The sequence below is a fragment of the Argentina silus genome, assembly GCF_951799395.1.
Source record: "Argentina silus genome assembly, chromosome: Y".
Classification (NCBI taxonomy): Eukaryota; Metazoa; Chordata; class Actinopteri; order Argentiniformes; family Argentinidae; genus Argentina; species Argentina silus.
In genome coordinates, this window is record NC_139654.1 from 24,749,999 (window position 1) to 24,770,579 (window position 20,581).

General features: G+C 47.1%; 1 protein-coding gene and 1 pseudogene across 2 annotated transcripts; both read left to right on the top strand.

Moving 5' to 3' along the window:
- The first annotated feature begins 2,307 nt into the window (after nucleotides 1–2,307).
- Nucleotides 2,308–18,870, top strand: LOC310823780 (ragulator complex protein LAMTOR1-like). Its single transcript, XM_083696629.1, has 6 exons — nucleotides 2,308–2,514; nucleotides 6,287–6,432; nucleotides 6,520–6,597; nucleotides 17,924–18,047; nucleotides 18,230–18,719; nucleotides 18,819–18,870. The coding sequence occupies exons 1-5, from the start codon at nucleotides 2,473–2,475 to the stop codon at nucleotides 18,320–18,322; spliced, it is 483 nt and encodes a 160-aa protein (XP_083552755.1). The 5' UTR covers nucleotides 2,308–2,472; the 3' UTR covers nucleotides 18,323–18,719; nucleotides 18,819–18,870.
- Nucleotides 3,481–4,465, top strand: LOC310823657 (putative nuclease HARBI1; annotated as a pseudogene). Its single transcript has one exon. The product of its transcript is annotated as a putative nuclease HARBI1 (transcript).
- Nucleotides 18,871–20,581: the final 1,711 nt, after the last annotated feature.

Consider the following 20,581-nt stretch of genomic DNA (forward strand, 5'->3'; position numbering starts at 1 on the left):
GTCTGGGTGCAGTCCTGATTACGTGCAGCAAAAATGTCTGTAAACTGCTGGAGCAGGTCTCGCAGCTGTTGGCTCTGCTGAGCATCGAGCCCTTCACTGCTCCGCTGGTACAGGTCCTGGATAGCGTTGTCAACGTCTGATGATGGGGCCTGGGGGATCGTAGCCTCCGCGGAGGTCACCGTCGTCGTAGGTGGACCAGGCGGTGCCGTTGTCACCTCAGGGGGTGGTGACAGTGGCTGTGGAGACGGTGGTGGTGTGGCGACTGGTGGACGCAGCTGGGCTTGTGTACATCCTACCTTCCCCCCTTGACAGCGCTGGAGGGCCAGGGTCTCTGTGCCGAGGTGAATGGTGTTCCTCGACACATCCACCCTAGCCCCAACGAGTCAGCAGATCCAGCCCGATGATGCAGGGGTCTAGAATTTCGGCCAACCAGAACTCGTGGGTAGTTTCGGTGTTCCCCGCCTTCACTGGCAGCGGGAGTTTCCCCAGCATCCCAGCTAGTTCTCCGGTCACTGTTCTGATCTTACAGGCGGTGGGCGTCCACCCTGTCTCTGGAAGCACCCCTGGACGTACAATAGAGATGGTGGAACCCGTGTCCACGAGGGCCCAGCAGGTGTGTCCCTTGATGGAACAGAGGAGGTAGAGGCTGTGTGTGTGGCCCACTCTACCAATCTTGTCAGTGTTCTCGATGGGGGTTATGGTCGGTTGGACGGGTGGCAGTCTCCCCAGGGTGCCTACCCGCACTAGTTTCCCAACTGTGGAGCTCTGTGGTGTTTTGGTGCAGGGGCGGGGCAGTCGCGGGCTATGTGCCCCGCTTCTCCACAGCGGTAGCATGGGTCGTTGAACCGGCGTTCCCGAGACGAGTGGGTTGGTCGATGGCGGTCTGGTCGAGTTGGTGAAGGACGAGCCTGGCAGACGACCCTTCCCTCGATGTCCCCCTCCTCATCGCTGATGTTGGCCTGACACACCCGGGGGCCTGGTTGTTTGAATGGGGTCATCACAACCTCCACCCTCTCTGCCTCCTCCAGCACAGCACTGAGGGCGGTCGGTGCCTTGATGCGGAGATGTTCTTTCAGTCTCTCTGGTGTGAGGCCATGGATGAAGGCACCCAGAGCTAGCTCCTCACGAGCTGCTTCCTCAAATGTGGGGTAGCCAACACTCTAGCCTACGGTTTTGCCCCGAACATTCACACTGCAAGGCATGATGGGAACACAGCAGCAGCCAATAGCAGTAGCCTAAACAATAGAACAACAATAGCCCCGCCCCTCGCCGGCGCTACAATACAATTTGTTTTTGTCCGCCGGAAGTAGAGCTATGATATGCGCGGTTCATGTCGAACCTCATGATAACCGGAGCAGGTGTAGTAGCCTATACATTTCATCATTCATACAATCCATCACCTTTTTTTATTTTTTTATTTTATACATCACTCACGTTCTTCTCGCGTTGTTCTAGACGAGAGCGATTACTGAGCACATTCAGTGGGCGGACAGATCAAAATGGTGACGAGGAAGTACGCATTTCGTTGGAGGATTAGCGACACAAGCTACTACTATTGAAATTAATTGGGTGACGTCAGACTTCAATGTGTCCATTATGCTTACAGTCATTGGTATGAAACAGCGACCACTAACCGCTGTTTGGGCGTGTTGAATGAATTACAATCAATTGTTGCAAATCATTTGTGCCAAAGGGATATTTTTTGTTGACTTGGTGAAGGTGATTTTTGGAGGGGATAGAATTCCCCCTTCCCTTGCTTACAACGAATGGAATCGCCCTAATGTTCGCCTCCATCTTACATCCGGGCAAAGCGGGGACTCCCCCCTCGAGTGAAGGGAAGGGAACACACTGAAACATTGGCTATGTTCCAAAATGCGTTATTGCACTCTATCTAGAGCGTATACTGTACTTGGTATACGCTCTAGATAGAGTGCAAGAACGCATTTAGGAACACAGCCATTTATTTCGGAATGGAAAGGAGACCTACACTATTGGGACAGCCTTCACAATGGCAAAACGGAAGTCGAGTTCCGGTATGGGGCAATTCTCGACTTGATTACAAACCCTTCAAAACACAAATATTACATTGAGAGGATTAAATTATTTGTATAACTAAGTAAAATGTCAGTTGTGGTTCCTTCATCCATATTTACTATTTCTAAACAATTTCTAACAAGTTTAACGTGGGCGCTTTTATTTTGAAGTAATCCTCATTTTCAAACACCCGAGGTAGGTGGGCGGAGTTCCACTATTGTCGTTCACAGACTAAGAACTGCATCGGTCATGTGATAGCAAGCTCGTTTGAGGATAGTAGTTAGCTAGCTGTGAGAAACAGAAACAAGGAAAGAAGTTCGATCCTTTCCCGAGAGGACCTAGACGTGGTCCGTTTCTCTTGTGAGATTGCTTCCCGGGAATAGAAGCTGACGATTGGGAGACGTTGTTTGGCAGAGCGCCGAACGCCCCGCGGACGCCATGGGTTGCTGTTACAGCAGCGAGAACGAGATGACTGAGCAGGTAGCTACTAGCCACTAGGAGGCTATTGGGTCTGAGTGTTCCCCGCTAATGAACTAGCCTCATGTACCTTATTAAGAAAGTGTGGAAGTCATTGAATGTAGTTTTGTAGTGTTTTAATTCAACAAAATGTGAGCGCTTGTGCAGAATATCCAACCATGCCAGGAAGTTTAGGTCTACAACATAGAAGGAATAGTTTGCTTATATACTTGCATAGCCATCATAGCATCACAGATGTTTACATATTTCCTAAACATTGTCATTGTCGAGAAATTGAAACCACTATTTAGCGAGTTATCAACAGGGCCTCTAAGGTTGACGGAGGTTCAGGTTTAACACGCTGTCACTGCTGCCCAACCAACTTCACAGAGATGGCAACCAATAACCTCCAGGTGGCTTAAAGGTTAGAGAGGCCGGCCAGCAATCGGGAGGTTGCTGGTTCGATCACCACCCTAGGAGGGAACTGGTAACTGGAAGGTTACTGGCATCATATCTAAGGCTCCTACCACTGCCGTTGCCCTAATTGCTCCAGCGGCGCTGAATATGGCTGCCCAGAGCTTTGTTCTCCTTTGGGGGTGTGGTGTGTGTGTGTTGTCTCGGGAGGGGTGTGCATGTGTCAAAATCCTACAATTGATGAGAATTGATTGAAATAAAGATTTCGCATCTAGTGACAACTAACTTTTTGGAAAATGTGACCTCTCTTTACTGGTCAGAATGAATCATGATGATTATTTATGAAACACACATTAGAGGCCGGTTTCACAGCCACTAAAATGCCTGTTTGAGGTGCCTTAACTCAAAGCGACTTACAGACTTATCTTAAAATAGTCATAGATTTAGCCTGTTTTGGATTAAACAAAGCCAATTGCAAGATGGAGGATTACAGCTACTCTAGGACTGAATTGAAGCTTAAATTAATCCTTCAAAGAGGCAGGTTTAACTTCTGCTTAGCACTGTTTGTGAGGGAGCATGGACTATTTGGAATATCTAAATGACCAACATGCACTACAGAGGCCAGCCAGATGAGTACTTGTGGACAGGAGTAATCCATTAAATTACTTGGATGAAATAACTTTTCAAGACTGCTTTCGTATGTACAAAGAAAATGCATTGGAGAACTTTGCTTGAGCCTAGACCTTCCTCTCTGTCTCAAAGAGGAAGGCCTTTACCCAATTCTCTCCAAGTTCTGATCACTTTGAGGGTTTTTTTTTTCATTCTGAAACTGGTGATTTGTGTGGTGCCAGTGAAGCAACTGTGTGTTGAATAGTTCACGAAGTCTGCAGGGCCATTTGTGAACTGAGAAGTCTTTACATCAAGTTTCCTGATGCTGCTGGCCAAGCCAACTATAAAGTGCAATTCTATGAATATGGGCACTTCCCAGGAGTGAGTGGCTGTATAGATGGATGTTATGTTCCCATCAAGTGTCCATCAACTCCTGATGCTGAGGAGTACAGAAACCGTAAGAACTGTTTAGGGTGTATGCAAACAATGAGTTTTCAAACATTGTTGCCCATTGGAAAGGTGCAACTCACGATTCACAGATTTGTCAACTCTTCATTGTGTGCTCAGTTTCAGAGAGGACAACATAGTGGACTACTACTTGGTGACAGTGGATATGTATGGAGTGAATAAAAAGTTACTCTGACCATGAGTCCCACAACAGCTGAACAACAGAGCTCATATCCGCACTAGAGGGTTGGTCGAGCGTATGTTTGGAGTATGAAAAAATCGATTCCAGTGTTTACGCAATACACTTTGTTTCAAGCTAAGAAGATGCTGCAAGGTGATCATTGCTACAGCTGTGCTGCACAACTACCTGAACCAGCATTGCTGTCCTGATCCTCCAATGGAAGATCAGGATCAAGCAGATGTGCCCATGGCTGAGGCAGGCAATGACCAACGAGGACTTGCGCACACACATTTACTTTCACATTGCACCACTTCAACTAGATGAGATGCATTTAAATATGGAATTTATTCATTATGGCTTTGATAATGTTTGTTCTTTACAAAATTAAAATAGTGTTGAGCACAAATGAGTGACTAAACCAAGGCTGGTTTATCTAGTTTGTGGTGATTTAAAATACTCACACTAATGAATATCCAAATGACAACATTTCTTTTTTACATATCATATTGTTCACCATGGCTGGTAATCACAATTGTCTCATTACTGTATCTTTGGATCATAGCTCTCTTCCAACTTCATATCCAATTCAACCTGTAGAATTCTCTTTCATTTAATGTTCTTCCGTCAGATATTTCATTTTATGCTCATGAAATTCTCTGGCTAACCTTTCATGCATGGTTATCTTTTTTGTTCTCTGCTGAAAGGTGGTGGCAGCATCTTCTCAGGGATGCTATAGCAGATGTGGAGGGTACACACTCACTGTGCACTGGCTCTTCCAACCTGTTAAGATTGGTTTCTTCTAGAAAAAGAACACCGTTAGAGGCACTAAAACTCATATGGTCCTGAGAATGAAAGAAGAATAAAGATTGACACAGTGGAATATATTCAATTTACTTTCTTTGATATTTACCATTTGTGCTCAGTTCTTCATCTGAACTGTCCAAATGGTCATCGTCTGGTATACCATCCAGAGGTTGTTGGTGCTCTATTATTCCAGATAGCAAGTCACTCAATTCATCAGTCTTGTCTTTTTTTGGTGGTCCACCACCAGTATTAATTCGCTCTCTTCTGATCTCTGCATTCTCTCTTTTTAAAGCCAGTTTAAGGTTCTTCCACAGAGTCTATAAAGGCATATAATTCAATATAAGTGATGTCACAAAAATATGAATGAGAAATGTGAAATACTGATGATAATGAAGATCTCACCTGAAGTTGTTGTACTGTTCTTGTGGTTACATTTTCATTTGCATTGAATTCACTGCAAATTGCAGCCCACTCTTTTTCTTTTGCTCAGTCGCAGTAGTATGGTTTTTACTTTCAATAACTGGATGGTTTGACACAATTTGTTTTAGTTGCATTTTTTCATACTCACTTAAGTTTTTTGAACAAATTATTTTTGCCTCTGCCATAGTTTTGTTCACACCAGTAATGGTGTTTTCTATTATATTCTGGGTTTTTATGAGCACCATTAGACCTACAGCATGGGTTCATACTTAACCTAATGAGGCTTAACCCAGGTGTTCTCATTTAGGCTTACTTACCTTACTCCAGGACTCCATAGTCTCTGACTAACTAAGACAAATTTAAGCCACGTTCATGAAAGCTACTTAAAGGTCTTAGTTTAACTAGTACACATTAAGGCCTATTCCTGGCTTAATCTAAGCCCTGTCTTTGAAACCGGCCTTGGAGTAGGATCATATCTATCAATGATCACATCAGTGATGATCATATCAAACCCTTTGTTTTGCAGCTCCTATTTGGATGCTCTCTTCTCATTCTGCCCCTGCATCAGATCATGTATTGACTTAGCTAGCTTTCATCCAAACGTGCTGTTGTGAAAATTACAGGATTGGATCATTGGACTAGACTAGATGGGTCGCAGGGAGAGGGTTGGGTACAGGATAACTGGGAATTTACCTCCCTCACTTCCCAGGTTTTGGCCTCAGCAGAATAATCTGGTGTTTGCCTCAGCCAGTCAATTCCCCTATTCAAATAAAGCATTGGTAACTCCAATGCTGCCTCTGGTTGAATTTTCGCCACATTGCAGTTCACTCATCGGAACCTGGAGCCAGGGATGAATTAGGATTGTAATTATATTTCAGGATTTTTTCGTTTGTTTGTTGACTGTGATTTCCTGTTCCTCAGAACCCTGATGAGCGTAAGCCACTGATCCCCCACCTGAACCCTGATAGTAAGCCCCCCAATGGCACCGAATGGAACTCTCTCAATGTCCCCTCGGCACGCACAGATGAACAGGCCCTCCTCACATCCATCCTCACCAAGACAGCACTGTAAGACACACACGCACCTCCTCCTCCTCCCTCTGTAAAACATTCTCTCAGTGACACTGTGCTGATTTCCTCTGTCTCCTCACTCAGGAACATCATTGATGTCTCTGCTGCAGACTCTCAAGGCATGGAGCAACATGAATACATGGACAAGGCTCGACAATACAGGTGTGTTTGCATATGTGGCGAGGGATTGGGGTTAGTCTCTCCCAGACAATTTTTGCCGTCTTCTTGTAAAGACCATTGTCCTACATCAGGGCTATTCAACTACATTGTCCTGTGTAAGTAATGGGACAGTGAAACATTTTTTCTTTTGGCTCTACGCTCCAAACTTTGGATTTGAAATCAAACAGTTACTATGAGGTTAAAGTAGAGATTCTCGGCTTTTATTTGATGGTATTGTGTACATGTTGTTTTTCACCATTCAGAAATTACAACACTTTTTATGCATAGTCCCCCTATTTCAGGGTACCCAAATGGGACAATTGGCTTGATAGGTCTTTCTGGTTTGTCAGGTGTGTTCCATCACATCATTTGTGCAGGCATAAGAGAGCTCTCAATGTTTGGTATTGATTCTAGGCTTTGCATTTGCCTTTGGAGTATGCTATTGGTGTCTGTGAACATGAGGATCGAAGAGGCGTCAATGAAAGTCAGGGAAGCCATTATGAGGCTGAAAGTTCAGAAACATAGCCAAAACCTTAAACTGACCAAAATCAAAGGAAAGGAAGCTTTGGCCAGCTCAGAAATCGCAAACGGACTGACAGGCTGAGGAAGACTTCTTCAGTGGATGACCGAAGAATGCTCACCATGATTAAGGTTGAGGTAGGCGTGAATGTGTCAGACTACCATCCGCAGAAGACTTCACCAGCAGAGCTACAGAGGCTACACTGCAAGGTGCAAACCACTAGTTGGCCACAAAAACAGGATGGCCAGGTTACGGTTTACATGGACCAGAGTGATGGCAAGAGTAAAGTGTGGAGAGAAAAAAGGACCTGCCCAATATCCACAGCATGCCACCCTATCTGTGAAATATGGTGGAGGGGGTGTTATGGCTTCCACTGGAACTGGCTCACTTGTCTTCATTGATGATGTAACTGCTGATGACAGCAGCAGGATGAATTCTGAAGTGTACAGAAACATCATGGCAGCTCAAGTACAAGCATTTTACATTTACATTTATGGCATTTAGCAGACGCCTTTATCCAAAGCGACTTACAACAAATACATTTGTTTAAGTAAGTGAATCATCTATCCAACAGTCATCATAAGACAAAGTAATCAATGCTCACACTAGGGGCCATTGGCAGTCGTAATGCCAGAAGCCAAATTATTATTATTATTATTTTCTTTTAGAGGAGAGAGAAGAGAAGAGGTTCGGACGGCACGCAGACTGGAAAGTCGGAGAACCAAAAGACCGAACTACACTGAATAAGTAAAGAACAATAAACGGGTTAATCCCAGACCAATACCTCTGTGTGCGGACTCTGTTACATTGGCGCCCAACCTGGGACAGAGGCATGGAGACGGTAACTACGGCCATCGCGAGGATGACGATGATACTGGAGCAGCAGGGCCTCCTGCAGCAGAACCAGCAGGCCGCGGTGGTGGGAGATGACGACGGCGAGGGCTGAGGACCGTGCCCTCCTCCGGGACCTCGTCGGGGCCATCAAGGCGGGGCCGGTGCCCGGGTCGGCACAAGGTCCCCCCAAGGTCCACCTCCAGAAAATGGGGGACCTGGACGACCCGGAGGCGTTCCTGGCGGTGTTTGAGGGGACGGCGAGGATCTCGGGGTGGCTGGACGGCGAGTGGGCATACCATCTGCTGCTCCTCCTGTCAGGTGAGGCGCAGCTCGCTGCCCACAGCTTACCAGCGGCTGCCCAACGGGACTATCCCTCCCTGGCCCGGGCAATTCGAGACCGCCTGGGCCTCACACCGGAGGAACACCGTCGCCGGTTCCGGGCCCTGACGACGGAGGAGGGGAGCCGGCCCTTTGCCTAAGCCCAGCGGCTGCGGGACAGCGCGTGGCGGTGGCTGGACCCAAGGAACAGCTCGGCGGAGGAGGTCGGGGACCGGGTAGTGTTGGAACAGTTCCTCACGGGGCTCCCGGCCCGGACCGCCGCCTGGGTCCAGTACCACCGGCCCCAGGATCTCGCGGCCGCCGTGGGCTTGGCAGAGGACCATCTCTTCCTCCCCCCCGCGGGAGCCACGACGACCAACCCCGGCCCCGCACCAGGGGGCGGGGGGCCAGCGCCCGGGAGCAGCCGAGGGACCGGAAGGAGAGAGGCCGGCGCCCGCTCCGAGGACGAGATGGCAGGGGCGCGCATATCGTGAGCCAGCCCTGGCCCCGCAGGAAGCACCCCGAGCGACAGGGGGGGTGTGTTGGCGATGCGGCCGGCCGGGCCATGTTCAGGCCGAGTGCCCAGTGATGGAGGTGGGGCAGGTCGTCCGCATCGGCGACATACCGGGCCCTCCCCCCGGACCAGGAGCGGCGTATCGTGTTCCGGTAAGGATACAGCATGATACGCACCAGGCGTTCTTGGATTCGGGCTGCATGCAGTCCATGATCCAGGAGCGCCTGGTTCGACCGGGGGCATTGTTAAAGGCATCAAGGGTGTTGGTGAAGTGTGTGCATGGGGACATCCACGAATACTCTGTGGTCGCTATCGAAATTCATTATGAGGGAAAAAAACATAGTGTACAGGTGGCGGTTAGCCCGCGCCTCACGCATCCCCTGATTCTGGGTGTAGATTGGGAGGGGTTTCCTCAAGCAGTAAAGTGGGCTACCGGGGTGCGTGCACGACAGAGAGGGAGGTGTGAGGCGTGTAATGTGCTCTGCGCTGAGGCGGTGCCTCGCGACACTGCCGAGGAGCCGGCGGGGGGGTCTCAACCCGAGATTTCCCCGCCGAACTATCCGCTGCTAGGTGACTTCCCCCTCGAGCAGTCTCGTGACGAGACCCTACGATGACCTATGACCAAGTGATAGCAATTGATGGTATTTTGGTACGGCCAGACACAGTGTGCGCCCACCCCTGATTTTCGATTATCAGCAACAGGTGTGCGACAAAGCCTCGCTCCCGCCCCCTGGCCACGGTCCTGTAGCACCCTCTACAGGCCGAACGCTGCATGTCCCCCCACAGTGATCAAATGTAACCATTCAAATATAACCAATAGTACATGTTTTAATACATGTGATGTTTCAAATGTACCTAACCGAGTGATTAATGTGGAAATGTGTTTAACATGTTTAATGGTTGAAGTGTTGATCTGTATTCAAGTTTGGTAGGGAGAGAGAGGTGAATGACCTTGGGATGTGGACCTTATCTGGAGCGTACTTTCCAAACAGGGGAAGGTATGCCCAAGTATGGTGTGGAGAAGGAGAAAGAAGTCTGATAGGTTAAAGGTGTTCCACCTACCAGGAGGAGTCCAGATCCGGAGAATAGGTTTAAAATGGGATGACGAGCATCTCAACGGGCATTTCCATATGTATCTTATGTCCAATCGCGGTATCCACGACCAAAGTCCTCTCTGGGGAGAGTTTAGACTTGGAAGCCCCCAGCCTGGATTGCTGTTGGTATCGGAGTAGGCTCCCTCTTGGCTGCCTGGAGACTTAGCCCTCGCCCTCTCAGTTGTTGGCATTGCCCATAACTGTCTGTGGTTGGGACTCGGTTAACAGGCTTGCTGGATGTTGAGTGACCATTTCACTTGTACTGGGAAGCGCAAGTCGTCGAAGCCCCTCGGCTGAGGGCACGGTGCTACTCTGGAGAAATCAGCAGGGCTGATAGAGGCACTGAGAGTATTCAGTGGTTGCGCAAATGCCGATGTTGGATGGAGCCTCTCTAAATTTATATGAAGTTAGACAGAGTAGGGATAGATAGGGTGTAAGATTTAATTTCTTTTGTTCTTTTTATTTATTTACTTTAATTTATTTTATTTTATTTCTTAAATTACTTTATTGCTACCTTGTATTGCCATGCTCTAACACTTAAAGCTTAAATAAAGTACAAATTAAAGAAAAATAAGTATTTTAGTTCTTGTTAGAAGTTTAGATAGAATTGAAATAGTCACCTCAGTTGTGTTGTCCTCCTTGTTAAATTGTAAAAAGTTAGATTTCACTGCGCATATTACATCATAGGATTTAAATGGTTATTCTAACCTCTTTTTAAAAATATTCCCTTTGGGGCGCTTCGTGGCGTAGCACACTAATGCGCATACAACGTAATCGCAAGGTTCCTGGTTCGATTCCGACCCTCGACATATCTTGCATGTCATCCCTCCTCTCTCTCACCCATCCTTCCTGTCAATCTCTACTGTCTCTCTCAATAAAGCAGAAATGCCCTAAAAACATATTTAATAAATAAATAATATATATATATATATATATACACTGCTCAAAAAAATTAAGGGAACACTTAATCGTCACAGTGTAACACCAAGTCAGTTAAACTTCAGGGATATCAATCTGCCCATTTAGGAAGCACAAGTGATTGTGAATCAATTTCACCTGCTTTGGTGCAAATAAAAGTGACAACAGGTGCACTGGAAAGGCAAAAGCAAGACAACCCCCAAAAAGGTCATGGTTTTGCATGTGGTGGCCGCAGACAATTGCTCTCTCCTTATCCTTCCTGACTGATTCTTCTCTAGTTTTGTGTTCTGCTAGTGTCCTTGTCACTACTGGTAGCATGAAGCGGTACCTGCAGCCCACTCAGGTTGCACAGGTAGTCCAGCTCCTCCAGGACGGCACATCCATATGTGCGGTCGCAAGAAGGTTTGCTGTGTCTCCCAGCACAGTCTCAAGAGATACCAGGAGACCGGCCGTTACACGAGGAGAGCTGGACAGGGTCGTAGAAGGGCATCAACACAACAGCAGGACCGGTATCTGCTCCTTTGTGCGAGAAGGAACAGGAGGAGCACTGCCAGAGCCCTACAAAATGACCTCCAGCAAGCTACTGGTGTGCATGTGTCTGACCAAACTGTCAGAAACAGACTCCATGAGGGTGGCATGAGGGCCTGACGTCCTCTAGTGGGACCTGTGCTCACTGCCCAGCACCGTGCAGCTCGATTGGCATTCGCGAGAGAACACCAGAATTGGCAGGTCTGCCATTGGCGTCCTGTTCTCTTCACAGATGAGAGCAGGTTCACACTGAGCACATGTGACAGGCGTGAAAGAGTCTGGAGATGCCGTGGTGAACGTAATGCTGCCTGTAACATCATCCAGCATGACCGGTTTGGCGGTGGGTCGGTGATGGTCTGGGGAGGCATATCCTTGGAGGGTCGCACAGACCTCCATGTCATAGCCAACGGTACCCTGACTGCTGTTAGGTACCGGGATGAGATCCTCAGACCCATTGTCGGACCTTACGCTGGTGCAGTGGGTCCTGGGTTCCTCCTAGTGCAGGACAATGCCCGGCCTCATGTGGCCAGAGTGTGTAGGCAGTTCCTGGATGAAGAAGGCATTGATGCCATTTGTGGGGGGACATGCAGCGTTCGGCCTGTAGAGGGTGCTACAGGACCGTGGCCAAGGTGCGGAAGCGAGGCTTTGTCGCACACCTGTTGCGAATGAAGCCTCGCCCAGGTCGGCACAAGGTCCCCCCAATGTCCACCTTCAGAAGATGGGGGACCTGGACGACCCCGGGCGCCGGTCCCGCTTTGATGGCCCCGACGAGCTCCCGGAGGAGGGCACGGTCCTCAGCCCTCGCCGTCACCATTTCTCCCACCACGGACTGCTGCTCCTGCTGTAGGTGAGCCTGCTGTTCCAGGATGAGGGCCATCCTTGTGATGGCCGCGCTTAATGTCTCCATTTCTTCTTAATGTCCGCTTTTCCTCTGTGCCCCACGTTGGGAGCCAATGTAACAAGGTTCGTAGACACAGAGGCGGACTCGATATTTCTAGTGAGGGGAAAACCCTGTTTATTTTATGATCGTCTGTCAGGACCGGGTTGACTTTTCAGTCCCCGCTTTCCAGCCGTCCTTCCCAAAGCAGAGGCACACACATCTTAAAAACCATTTCGTTAATGAGGCTTCATTCGCAACAGGTGTGCGACAAAGCCTCGCTTCCGCACCTTGGCCACGGTCCTGTAGCACCCTCTACAGGCCGAACGCTGCATGTCCCCCCACACCATTGAATGGCCCTCTCGTTCCCCTGACCTAAATCCAATTGAGCACCTATGGGATGTTATGTATCAGTGCATCCGACACCACCAAGTACCTCCACAGACTGTCCAGGAGCTCACTGATGCCCTGATCCAGGTCTGGGAGGAGATCCCCCAGGACACCATCCGCCGACTCATCAGGAGCATGCCCGGACGTTGTCGGGAGTGCGTACAGGCACGCGGGGGCCATACACACTACTGAATCACATCAAGTTGGATCAGCCTGTGATTTGAATTTTTTACTTTGATTTTCTGTGTGATTTTGAATCCAGCCCTCAATGGGTTGATGATTTTGGTTTCCATTGACCGTTGTTGCGTCATTTTGTTCTCAACAAATTATACAATGTCCATCAGTAAAGATTTTCAACTTGAATAATTCGTTCATCAAGATCTGATGTGTCCCTTAAGTGTTCCCTTAATTTTTTTGAGCAGTGTATATATCCCCATTGGATGAATTGTCCTCATCGATAAATTAAATTCCTGCAACTACATCAACTGGCACTCGTATAAGAATAGAGCTGTCGGGCTTTCACAGGCTGTGTTCCATTGTGGGTCGCTTACAGAACAAAGCCAGAAAGAGGAAGCAGGGGAAACTGTGGGAAGTAGACGGTGAACAGCAGGGTGAATCTATTCGACACCAGCCTAAGTGTATCTTTAGAAACCTATTATGGTAAGACCCTTTAGGCTGAGGATCTAACCCGTTGGACGGAGGGCTGGTCCGGTCAATTACCGGGAGACAGGACAGCAGATGATGACTGACATTAGCCCATATTTGCTGACAAATTCGCTCACCTTCCCCCACTGTATTGTAATTCGCTGCCCATCATTCGAAAAGAGTTCATTCTGTCTGTATAAATTATTGAACCCTCATCATCCTGATTGCCCCACTTATCGCAGCATGATGTTCGTCATGGTTCTGTGATCTGTCTGTTAGCCTATGTATATTGCCATGTTATGATACAGTTGTCCTAGAGAACATAAGTATTTACAAGTCTCTTTGTCTTAGCTTACTCCTTAATATACCGATAGAAATTTGCACTCTGGTTGTCTTGATAACACACTGGTTAGGCTATTCCTAAAGCCCACACTTGCACAATAATTTGAAATGCATAAATGAACACAACATTACACACACATTCTTTTTGTGATGTAAAATGGAATTGATAACAGTATTTTTTAAATGAAGAACTTTACAGTTCTCTGGGAGGAGTGAGTCTGGCTTGTACTCAATTCAAATTGTATCTCTAAAAGACTGTCTATTGGCTAGATAAATTGTCGCGCTTTTGTTTAATGGGAAATGATTTGAGCTGGTAAGCGGAGCTCAAGCAAGCACACACAGGAGCTGAATCAAAATGTGTAGCCTACAGATCATGAACGTCTCACATATCAAGAACTGTCCAAGATGGCGCAGAGTATGGCTGCCGTGCTTCGGGCTCCTGAACGACAATGCAGCTTTTTGCTTATTTTATTGTTATTTTACCTTCTAAAGTAGCCTGCTACCTTAGATATGACAGAGACACACTACTGCACATGAGAGAATTGATGACTACGTACCCAAAACCGGAGTTTTTTCACTGGGACCCGCTGCTCACTCCAGACGCTGGCCAAACAACAATAGCCGGACCACAACAACAACCAAAGCGCCGGCAACAATGACCGAGAGGCCACAGGGCTGGAGTGCTAATGAAGCTGAGACGCCGCGGAAACAAACCTCCGCTCCCCAGCATTCTGCTAGCGAATGTCCAGTCACTAGACAACAAGCTCTGCGAGCTAGGAGCAAGGATTGCCTTCCAGAGAGAAACAAGAGACTGTAACATCATTTGTTTGACTGAAACCTGGCTTACAGAAAACACACCGGACCAGGCGATTGTTCCTCTGGGGTCTGCCACGCGGACAGGTCAGCAGAACTTTCTGGACAAAGCAAAGGAGGTGGGGTGTGTGATCAATAACACTTGGTGCAAACCAGAGATTGTTCATACCCTTAAGACTTTCTGCTCCCCAGACTTAGAATACCTAGCGCTGCTGTGTCGTCCTTACTGGCTACCCCGCTAATTCACTGCCGTTGTGGCAAGAGCGGTGTACATTAGACCATTGTCTGGCTGTTTCCAAATCAGAAACCATGGATTAATAGCGCAGTCAGAGCTGCACTCACGGCGAGAGATACAGCCTTCAAATCCGGTGACATCACCTACGACAAGAAAGCCCGCTACAACCTCCGCAGAGTGATCAAGGTAGCCAAACGGGAATACAGCAAAAAGATAGTCACAACTCACGCAGCATGTGGCAAGGGCTACACACCATCTCAGACTTCAAAGGGAGACCTGGCTGCGCAGCGAGTGTAGCTAGCTCTCTCCCGGACGAGCTGAACAGCTTCTACGCCCACTTTGAGAACTCCAACGCCACCCCACCAGAGAGGACACACACCGCAGACAGTCCTGCCAGTGGGTCATCACCGAAGCAGACGTGCGCAGGCAGTTCGGGCGCGTCAACATCCGCAAAGCGGCCGGACCAGACGGCACCCCAGGCCGGGTGATCAAAGTGTGCGCAGCGCAACTGGCTGATGTGTTCACGGACATATTCAACCTCTCCCTCTCCCCAGGAATAGTCCCCTCCTGCTTCATCCACCATTGTCCCAGTGCCGAAGAAGAACAAGGTAGCATGCCTAAACGACTGGCGCCCTCTTGCTCTCACTCCCATCGTGAGCAAATGCTTTGAGAGGCATGTCAAGGCCCAGATCTGCAGCATGCTCCCTCGCACCCTGGATCCTCACCAATTTGCCTACAGGCAAAACAGATCCACTAACGACGCCATCACCACCACACTCCACTCCGCCCTCACCCACCTGGAGAAGAGGAACACCTACGTGAGGATGCTGTTTGTTGACTACAGTTCAGCATTCAACACTATTGTCTCCTCCAGGCTCGACACCAAGCTGAGAAACCTAGGCCTCAACCCCGGCCTATGCGACTGGATACTGGACTTCCTGTCGGACCGACGACAGGTGGTGAGAATGGGCTTGAAGACCTCCACCCCCCTGACCCTCAACACAGGAGCCCCCCAGGGCTGTGTCCTGAGTCCCCCTCCTTTACTCCCTGTACACCCACGACTGCATGGCCACTCATGGCTCCAACTCTGATCAAATTCGCTGATGACACCACAGTGATTGGCCTGATCACAGACGGCGATGAGACAGCCTACAGGAGAGAGGTCGACCGCCTGGCCCAGTACAGCCAGGAGAACAACCTCTCTCTCAACACCATCAACGGGTCCGCAGTAGAGAGGGGCAACAGCTTTAAGTTCCTTGGCGTCCATATCCCCGACGACCTCACCTGGGACGAGCACACCAATCAGATGGTGAAAAAGGCACAGCAGCGCCTCTTTCACCTCTGGCGGCTGAGGAAGGTTGGCATGGGGCCCAGGATCCTGCGGACCTTCTACAGGGGCACTACTACTATCCTGACGGGATGCATCACTGCCTGGCACGGCAACTGCACCGCCCTCAACCGCAAGGCGCTGCAGAAGGTGGTGCGGACAGCTGAGCGCATCAGTGGATGTGAGTTTCCCTCCATCCAGGACATATACAACAAAAGATGTGTCAGCAAAGCCCGGAGGATCATCAGGGACCCCAGCCACCCCAACCACAGCCTGGTGAACTGATGCTCACCAACAGCTACTTCCCCCAGGCCATCAGGCTCATGAACAAGCCTACCCCAAACTTTTGACTTTACCTCCAGCACACCCACAGAATGGACTTCACTAGCACACAGTCACTTTAAACAACCACCTCTTACACCAACGGCACAGTGCAATAATAATGACATTCCACTGACCCACTTTACTTTTTACTATTTATACTGTAAATTGTGTCATGTCTCTCGTCTTATGTGTCCAACAATCGTCACTGTCCCACTTATCTTGTACTATGTCACTTATTGTCTTGTCCTTATTTCATTGCACTACTGCGTATTTGTATTATTTGTATTTTGTATGCTGCATTGTCATGGAACCGAGCCCATGAATTTTACTCCCTGCACTTGTGTATGAGACGTAACAATAAACTTGAAACTTGAAGGCTACAGCAATGATATGACACCTATATGAAAGTTATTAATTTGTAGCCAACTAATGATACATGATATGAGGGGCAGGGGTGAAACAGTCAAATACAGACAGTAGGCAACTACAAATGACTTGTTGGATACGGGCAGTAAAACAGTGATAATATAATTTGTTTTATTTTCATCATGCAATTGGATTGATTCATGAAAGCTCTCATTTCAATCATGTGAACTTGCGGTGCCAGAGCGGAAAATGAATGACACGAACTGTGCTCTTTACAGCTGAAATGCGCTGAATCAACTGAGAATGTTGATTGTATCGCTATGAATTAATTAATATTCAATTTCGTGGACACACTGCCATTCCTTGGAGTGTCCATGATGATTTGTTCTAAATTAAGGTTTATCTACATCATTCAACTCATAAGCTATTCTTCACGTAATTCATCAGGCGGCAATGTTTGTAAACATACTTACACATTGTAAGCATATCCATTAGAATAGCTCAATGATGCCTCCTGGTGGTTGTTTTGCAGCAGTGAATTACCTGAAATAAAACATGGCAAATAGTCGAGCTGACTCCCGACTGCCGTCGCGGTACTCCGGCGACATCGTTGCACAAGCATGAATCTTTTAAACTCTGACCTAGTTTAGCAACTAGGGAGTTTTTCAGGGCCAAAAAGTGGAAAGTTGTTGACTGGCCAAGTCAATCTTCAGATTTAAATCTTAACATGGCTGCATGGTCGCAGACTTCAGGCAGTTATTGCATGCAAAGGATTGTTGACCAAATACTAAACATGTATTTGTATGTGTTTATTTTGGACATTCGATAAATCTTTCTCCACACTTTTGGGTGCCCTGAAATATGCATAAAAAGTGTTGGAATATCTGAATGGTGAAGCCAATATGTACACAAATACCATCAAATTAAAGCTGAGAATCTGTACTTTAACCTCATAGTAATGGTTTGATTTCAAATACAAACTTTTGGATCGTCGAGACAAAAGAAGAAAAAATGCTTCACTGTCCCATTACTTATGCAGGGCACTGTATATTCTTAAGGGGGCCAGACATTTTCCACATTCATGCCATTATTCTTCCCATAACTTGTAAAAGAACGCACAAACACCACTATATTTGTATAAAGTACCTTTAATTAATTAGATAAATCATTTTGAATCATACGCACTGATCTTTTTCCCAGTTCTATCCTATCCTTGTTTTTGTTTCAGTATGAAGCTGACTGTGCTCTTGTCTGTTTTTCAATACTTAACTGTTTGTGTTTCAGTACGAAGTTGGCTGTGTTGAGTAACAGTCTGTCCCAAAAGAAGGCCCTCCCTCTCCCCTCCCTCACCAGCCAGCCGCACCAAGTGCTTGCTAGTGACCTGGTGCCATACTCGGATGTACAACAGGTGAGTTGGACAGTCATCTCCATTTCACTCATCTACTCATGCTATCTCTCTTTGTAAATCAGTTCTGTCCAATATCACAGTTTAGAAGTTTTAACACCCACATTGGCAATGGTGTATATTCAGAAGGTGATTGTCCATGGTGTGCCCTAAATCTGTTTTGTTTTGTTCTGTTTGTTTCGCAGGTATCCAAGATGGCAGCTTATGCATACAGTGCAATTTCTCAGATCAAGGTGGACGTGAAAGAAGAACTTGTGGTTCAGTTTGCCATCCCCTGATTATTTTATTTGACCTCTATCACTCTCTCTCTCTGTATTCATGCATCTCACCTATTCCTCTTGCAGCTACAGCTCAGGACTAAGGCAACTAAAGTCTAAAAATAACAACCTAAAGCCGATATAGGGCTCTGGTGAGAAGTAGTGCACTATGTCTGTCTCGTCAAAAGTAGCGCTCTATCTAGTTAATAGGGTGTGATTTGACTGTTGCACCAGGCCCCGACTAAAACTGCACCCCTCAGAATATCATCACTCATTTTCCTTTATGTTATCAAGGAATTTTAAGGTTCTCTGTGTTTGGACTGTCTGGGTTGAGATTTTAAAGATGTGTGAGTTTTGTCTTGAGTGACTTAGCATGGTAATAAACATTTAGTGGCATGTGCGTGGGTAGGCTATGTTGGTGTTTGTAACTTGCTCTGTCTTCTTATGTCCAGAAGTGTAAAGTCCAGGCAGGGCTCTGCTTTACACGGCAGGGCACTAGCAACAGCTATGGGAAGAGAGTACTCGCATTCATCCAAATGTAGCCAGACAGATTTCTTTTTTTTTCTTTTTTATAAAAGAAACAGAATAGGCATCGCTAGCCAACCTTCTACAGTGAGCAGGATCAAAATGTTGTTTATTCACCACACACACACCATCCATGAAGATCACTCAAATTCAGTAATGTCTCGTATCTTTGTTAGTGTCCTCATACCAGCCATGTCTAATTGGTAAAAAAAAGGTTTTAAAACGCCTTACTGTTCAACCATTGCAACAAAAGCCAAGTCATGTATGATCTGTTTAGTGAGTCTGGCCTGGTATTTTGCCTGACCTGGGCAGAGGGTGCAAGGACAGGTGGGGGAGCTGGGAGAGACAGATGTGTTACGGGGGGCAGGTATAGGAGCAAGAGTTTCCTGCTCCATCTTCCTCTTTGCTGTTTTGACGCACCAAAATAATTTTGCTGGCTGTCGTTTGATTCATATCTTTAGGGTCAATAGAAACAAGGTGCGTGTGTGTGTCGTCCTTCCTCGATCCAAGACCGTATTGTGACTATTTATTTGCTTGAAGTGTACTTTTTTACTTTTGGGGGAGGGAGGGAGGGAGTGTGTGTGAGTGGGACGAGGGCAATGCCTTTCTGGGGTCATTTAAAGGGATGATCTGCCAGGCTGTAATATTTACAATGAGACATTTAATTTGGGCTTTTTTTGTTTTGTTACTTAGAAATGTGGAATACTACCTGGACTACATTGTTAATTTCATTGTTAAAAATATATTCTGTTAATAAATGTTTTTTCAATTAATTAATCTATAATAAGTATTTTAAACAGTAAGCATTGACTGATGTGTTTAAATGTGGTGATGTTGTGGGGTGTCTGCAACAGTGTAGCTCCTTACACTCTTTACCAACATATTGGTACAAATATGAGAAATGTTTCACTTATATGCACTTGAACTTAAAATGAATGACTAACACTGAAGATTCAAGCCACCAACATCTGCCCTTGTTCTGCAAAACAGGACGACAATCTGATGTACAGAAGCTTTACCACAGAAAATAAGTGAAAGTGGAAGAATTATCTTAGCCTGGGTCTTATGAAACACAAGGCACCGATGTCGAGTTGTTGAGTGCAGTAACAGTTAGGTGCTGCCTAGGCATACAGATGCAAGTATGATCATTCCTGATTTTATCAAGTGAGAAACAATTCTCAGTTACCCTACTCTCAGATGTACAGTCGGACACAGTTGAAATGTACATGATCCCTTAGTTGTAATGTTTTCCAATTATGAGTCGACGGACACTGAACCATTTGGTTGGTTGGCATGGTGAAAGGGTCCCTCCATGCGTTTCGACAGACGGGTCAGTCTTCGAGGCCCTTCCTGGCAGTTCTGCTACGGTTGCTGGGGCGATGCCAAACTTGCTCCTGACGTGTCACAGCACTGAAATGTAACTCATTGCGTGCACAAACACACACACACAAATAACTACACTCACCGGCCACTTTATTAGGTACACCTGTTCAACTGCTCGTTAAAGCAAATATCAGAGAATATAGTATTCACCTTCTGTCAAAAGGTGATGACGTCACATGAATTTAATCATCAAAAATAATACTTGAAAATTATAAGTCCCGCCCCTTTGGGGCGGATGTGGTGTGTGTTGATGCTTGCACAATGAGACGTTGGTGAGAGGCCAAGGTGTTCTGCTGTTTGTGAAATTAGATTTAGGAACTTGACAGTTTTATGGGGTGGGTGTTGATGTTTGCACAATGAGACGTGGGTGAG

What these genes read in the sequence shown, in the direction of transcription:
- LOC310823780 (XM_083696629.1), top strand. Translation starts at nt 2,473, where the DNA reads ATGGGTTGCTGTTACAGCAGCGAGAACGAGATGACTGAGCAG. An exon ending in AGAACGAGATGACTGAGCAG is followed by an intron (nt 2,515 to 6,286) that starts GTAGCTACTAGC and finishes CCTGTTCCTCAG; the next exon opens with AACCCTGATGAGCGTAAGCC. An exon ending in ATCCTCACCAAGACAGCACT is followed by an intron (nt 6,433 to 6,519) that starts GTAAGACACACA and finishes CTCCTCACTCAG; the next exon opens with GAACATCATTGATGTCTCTG.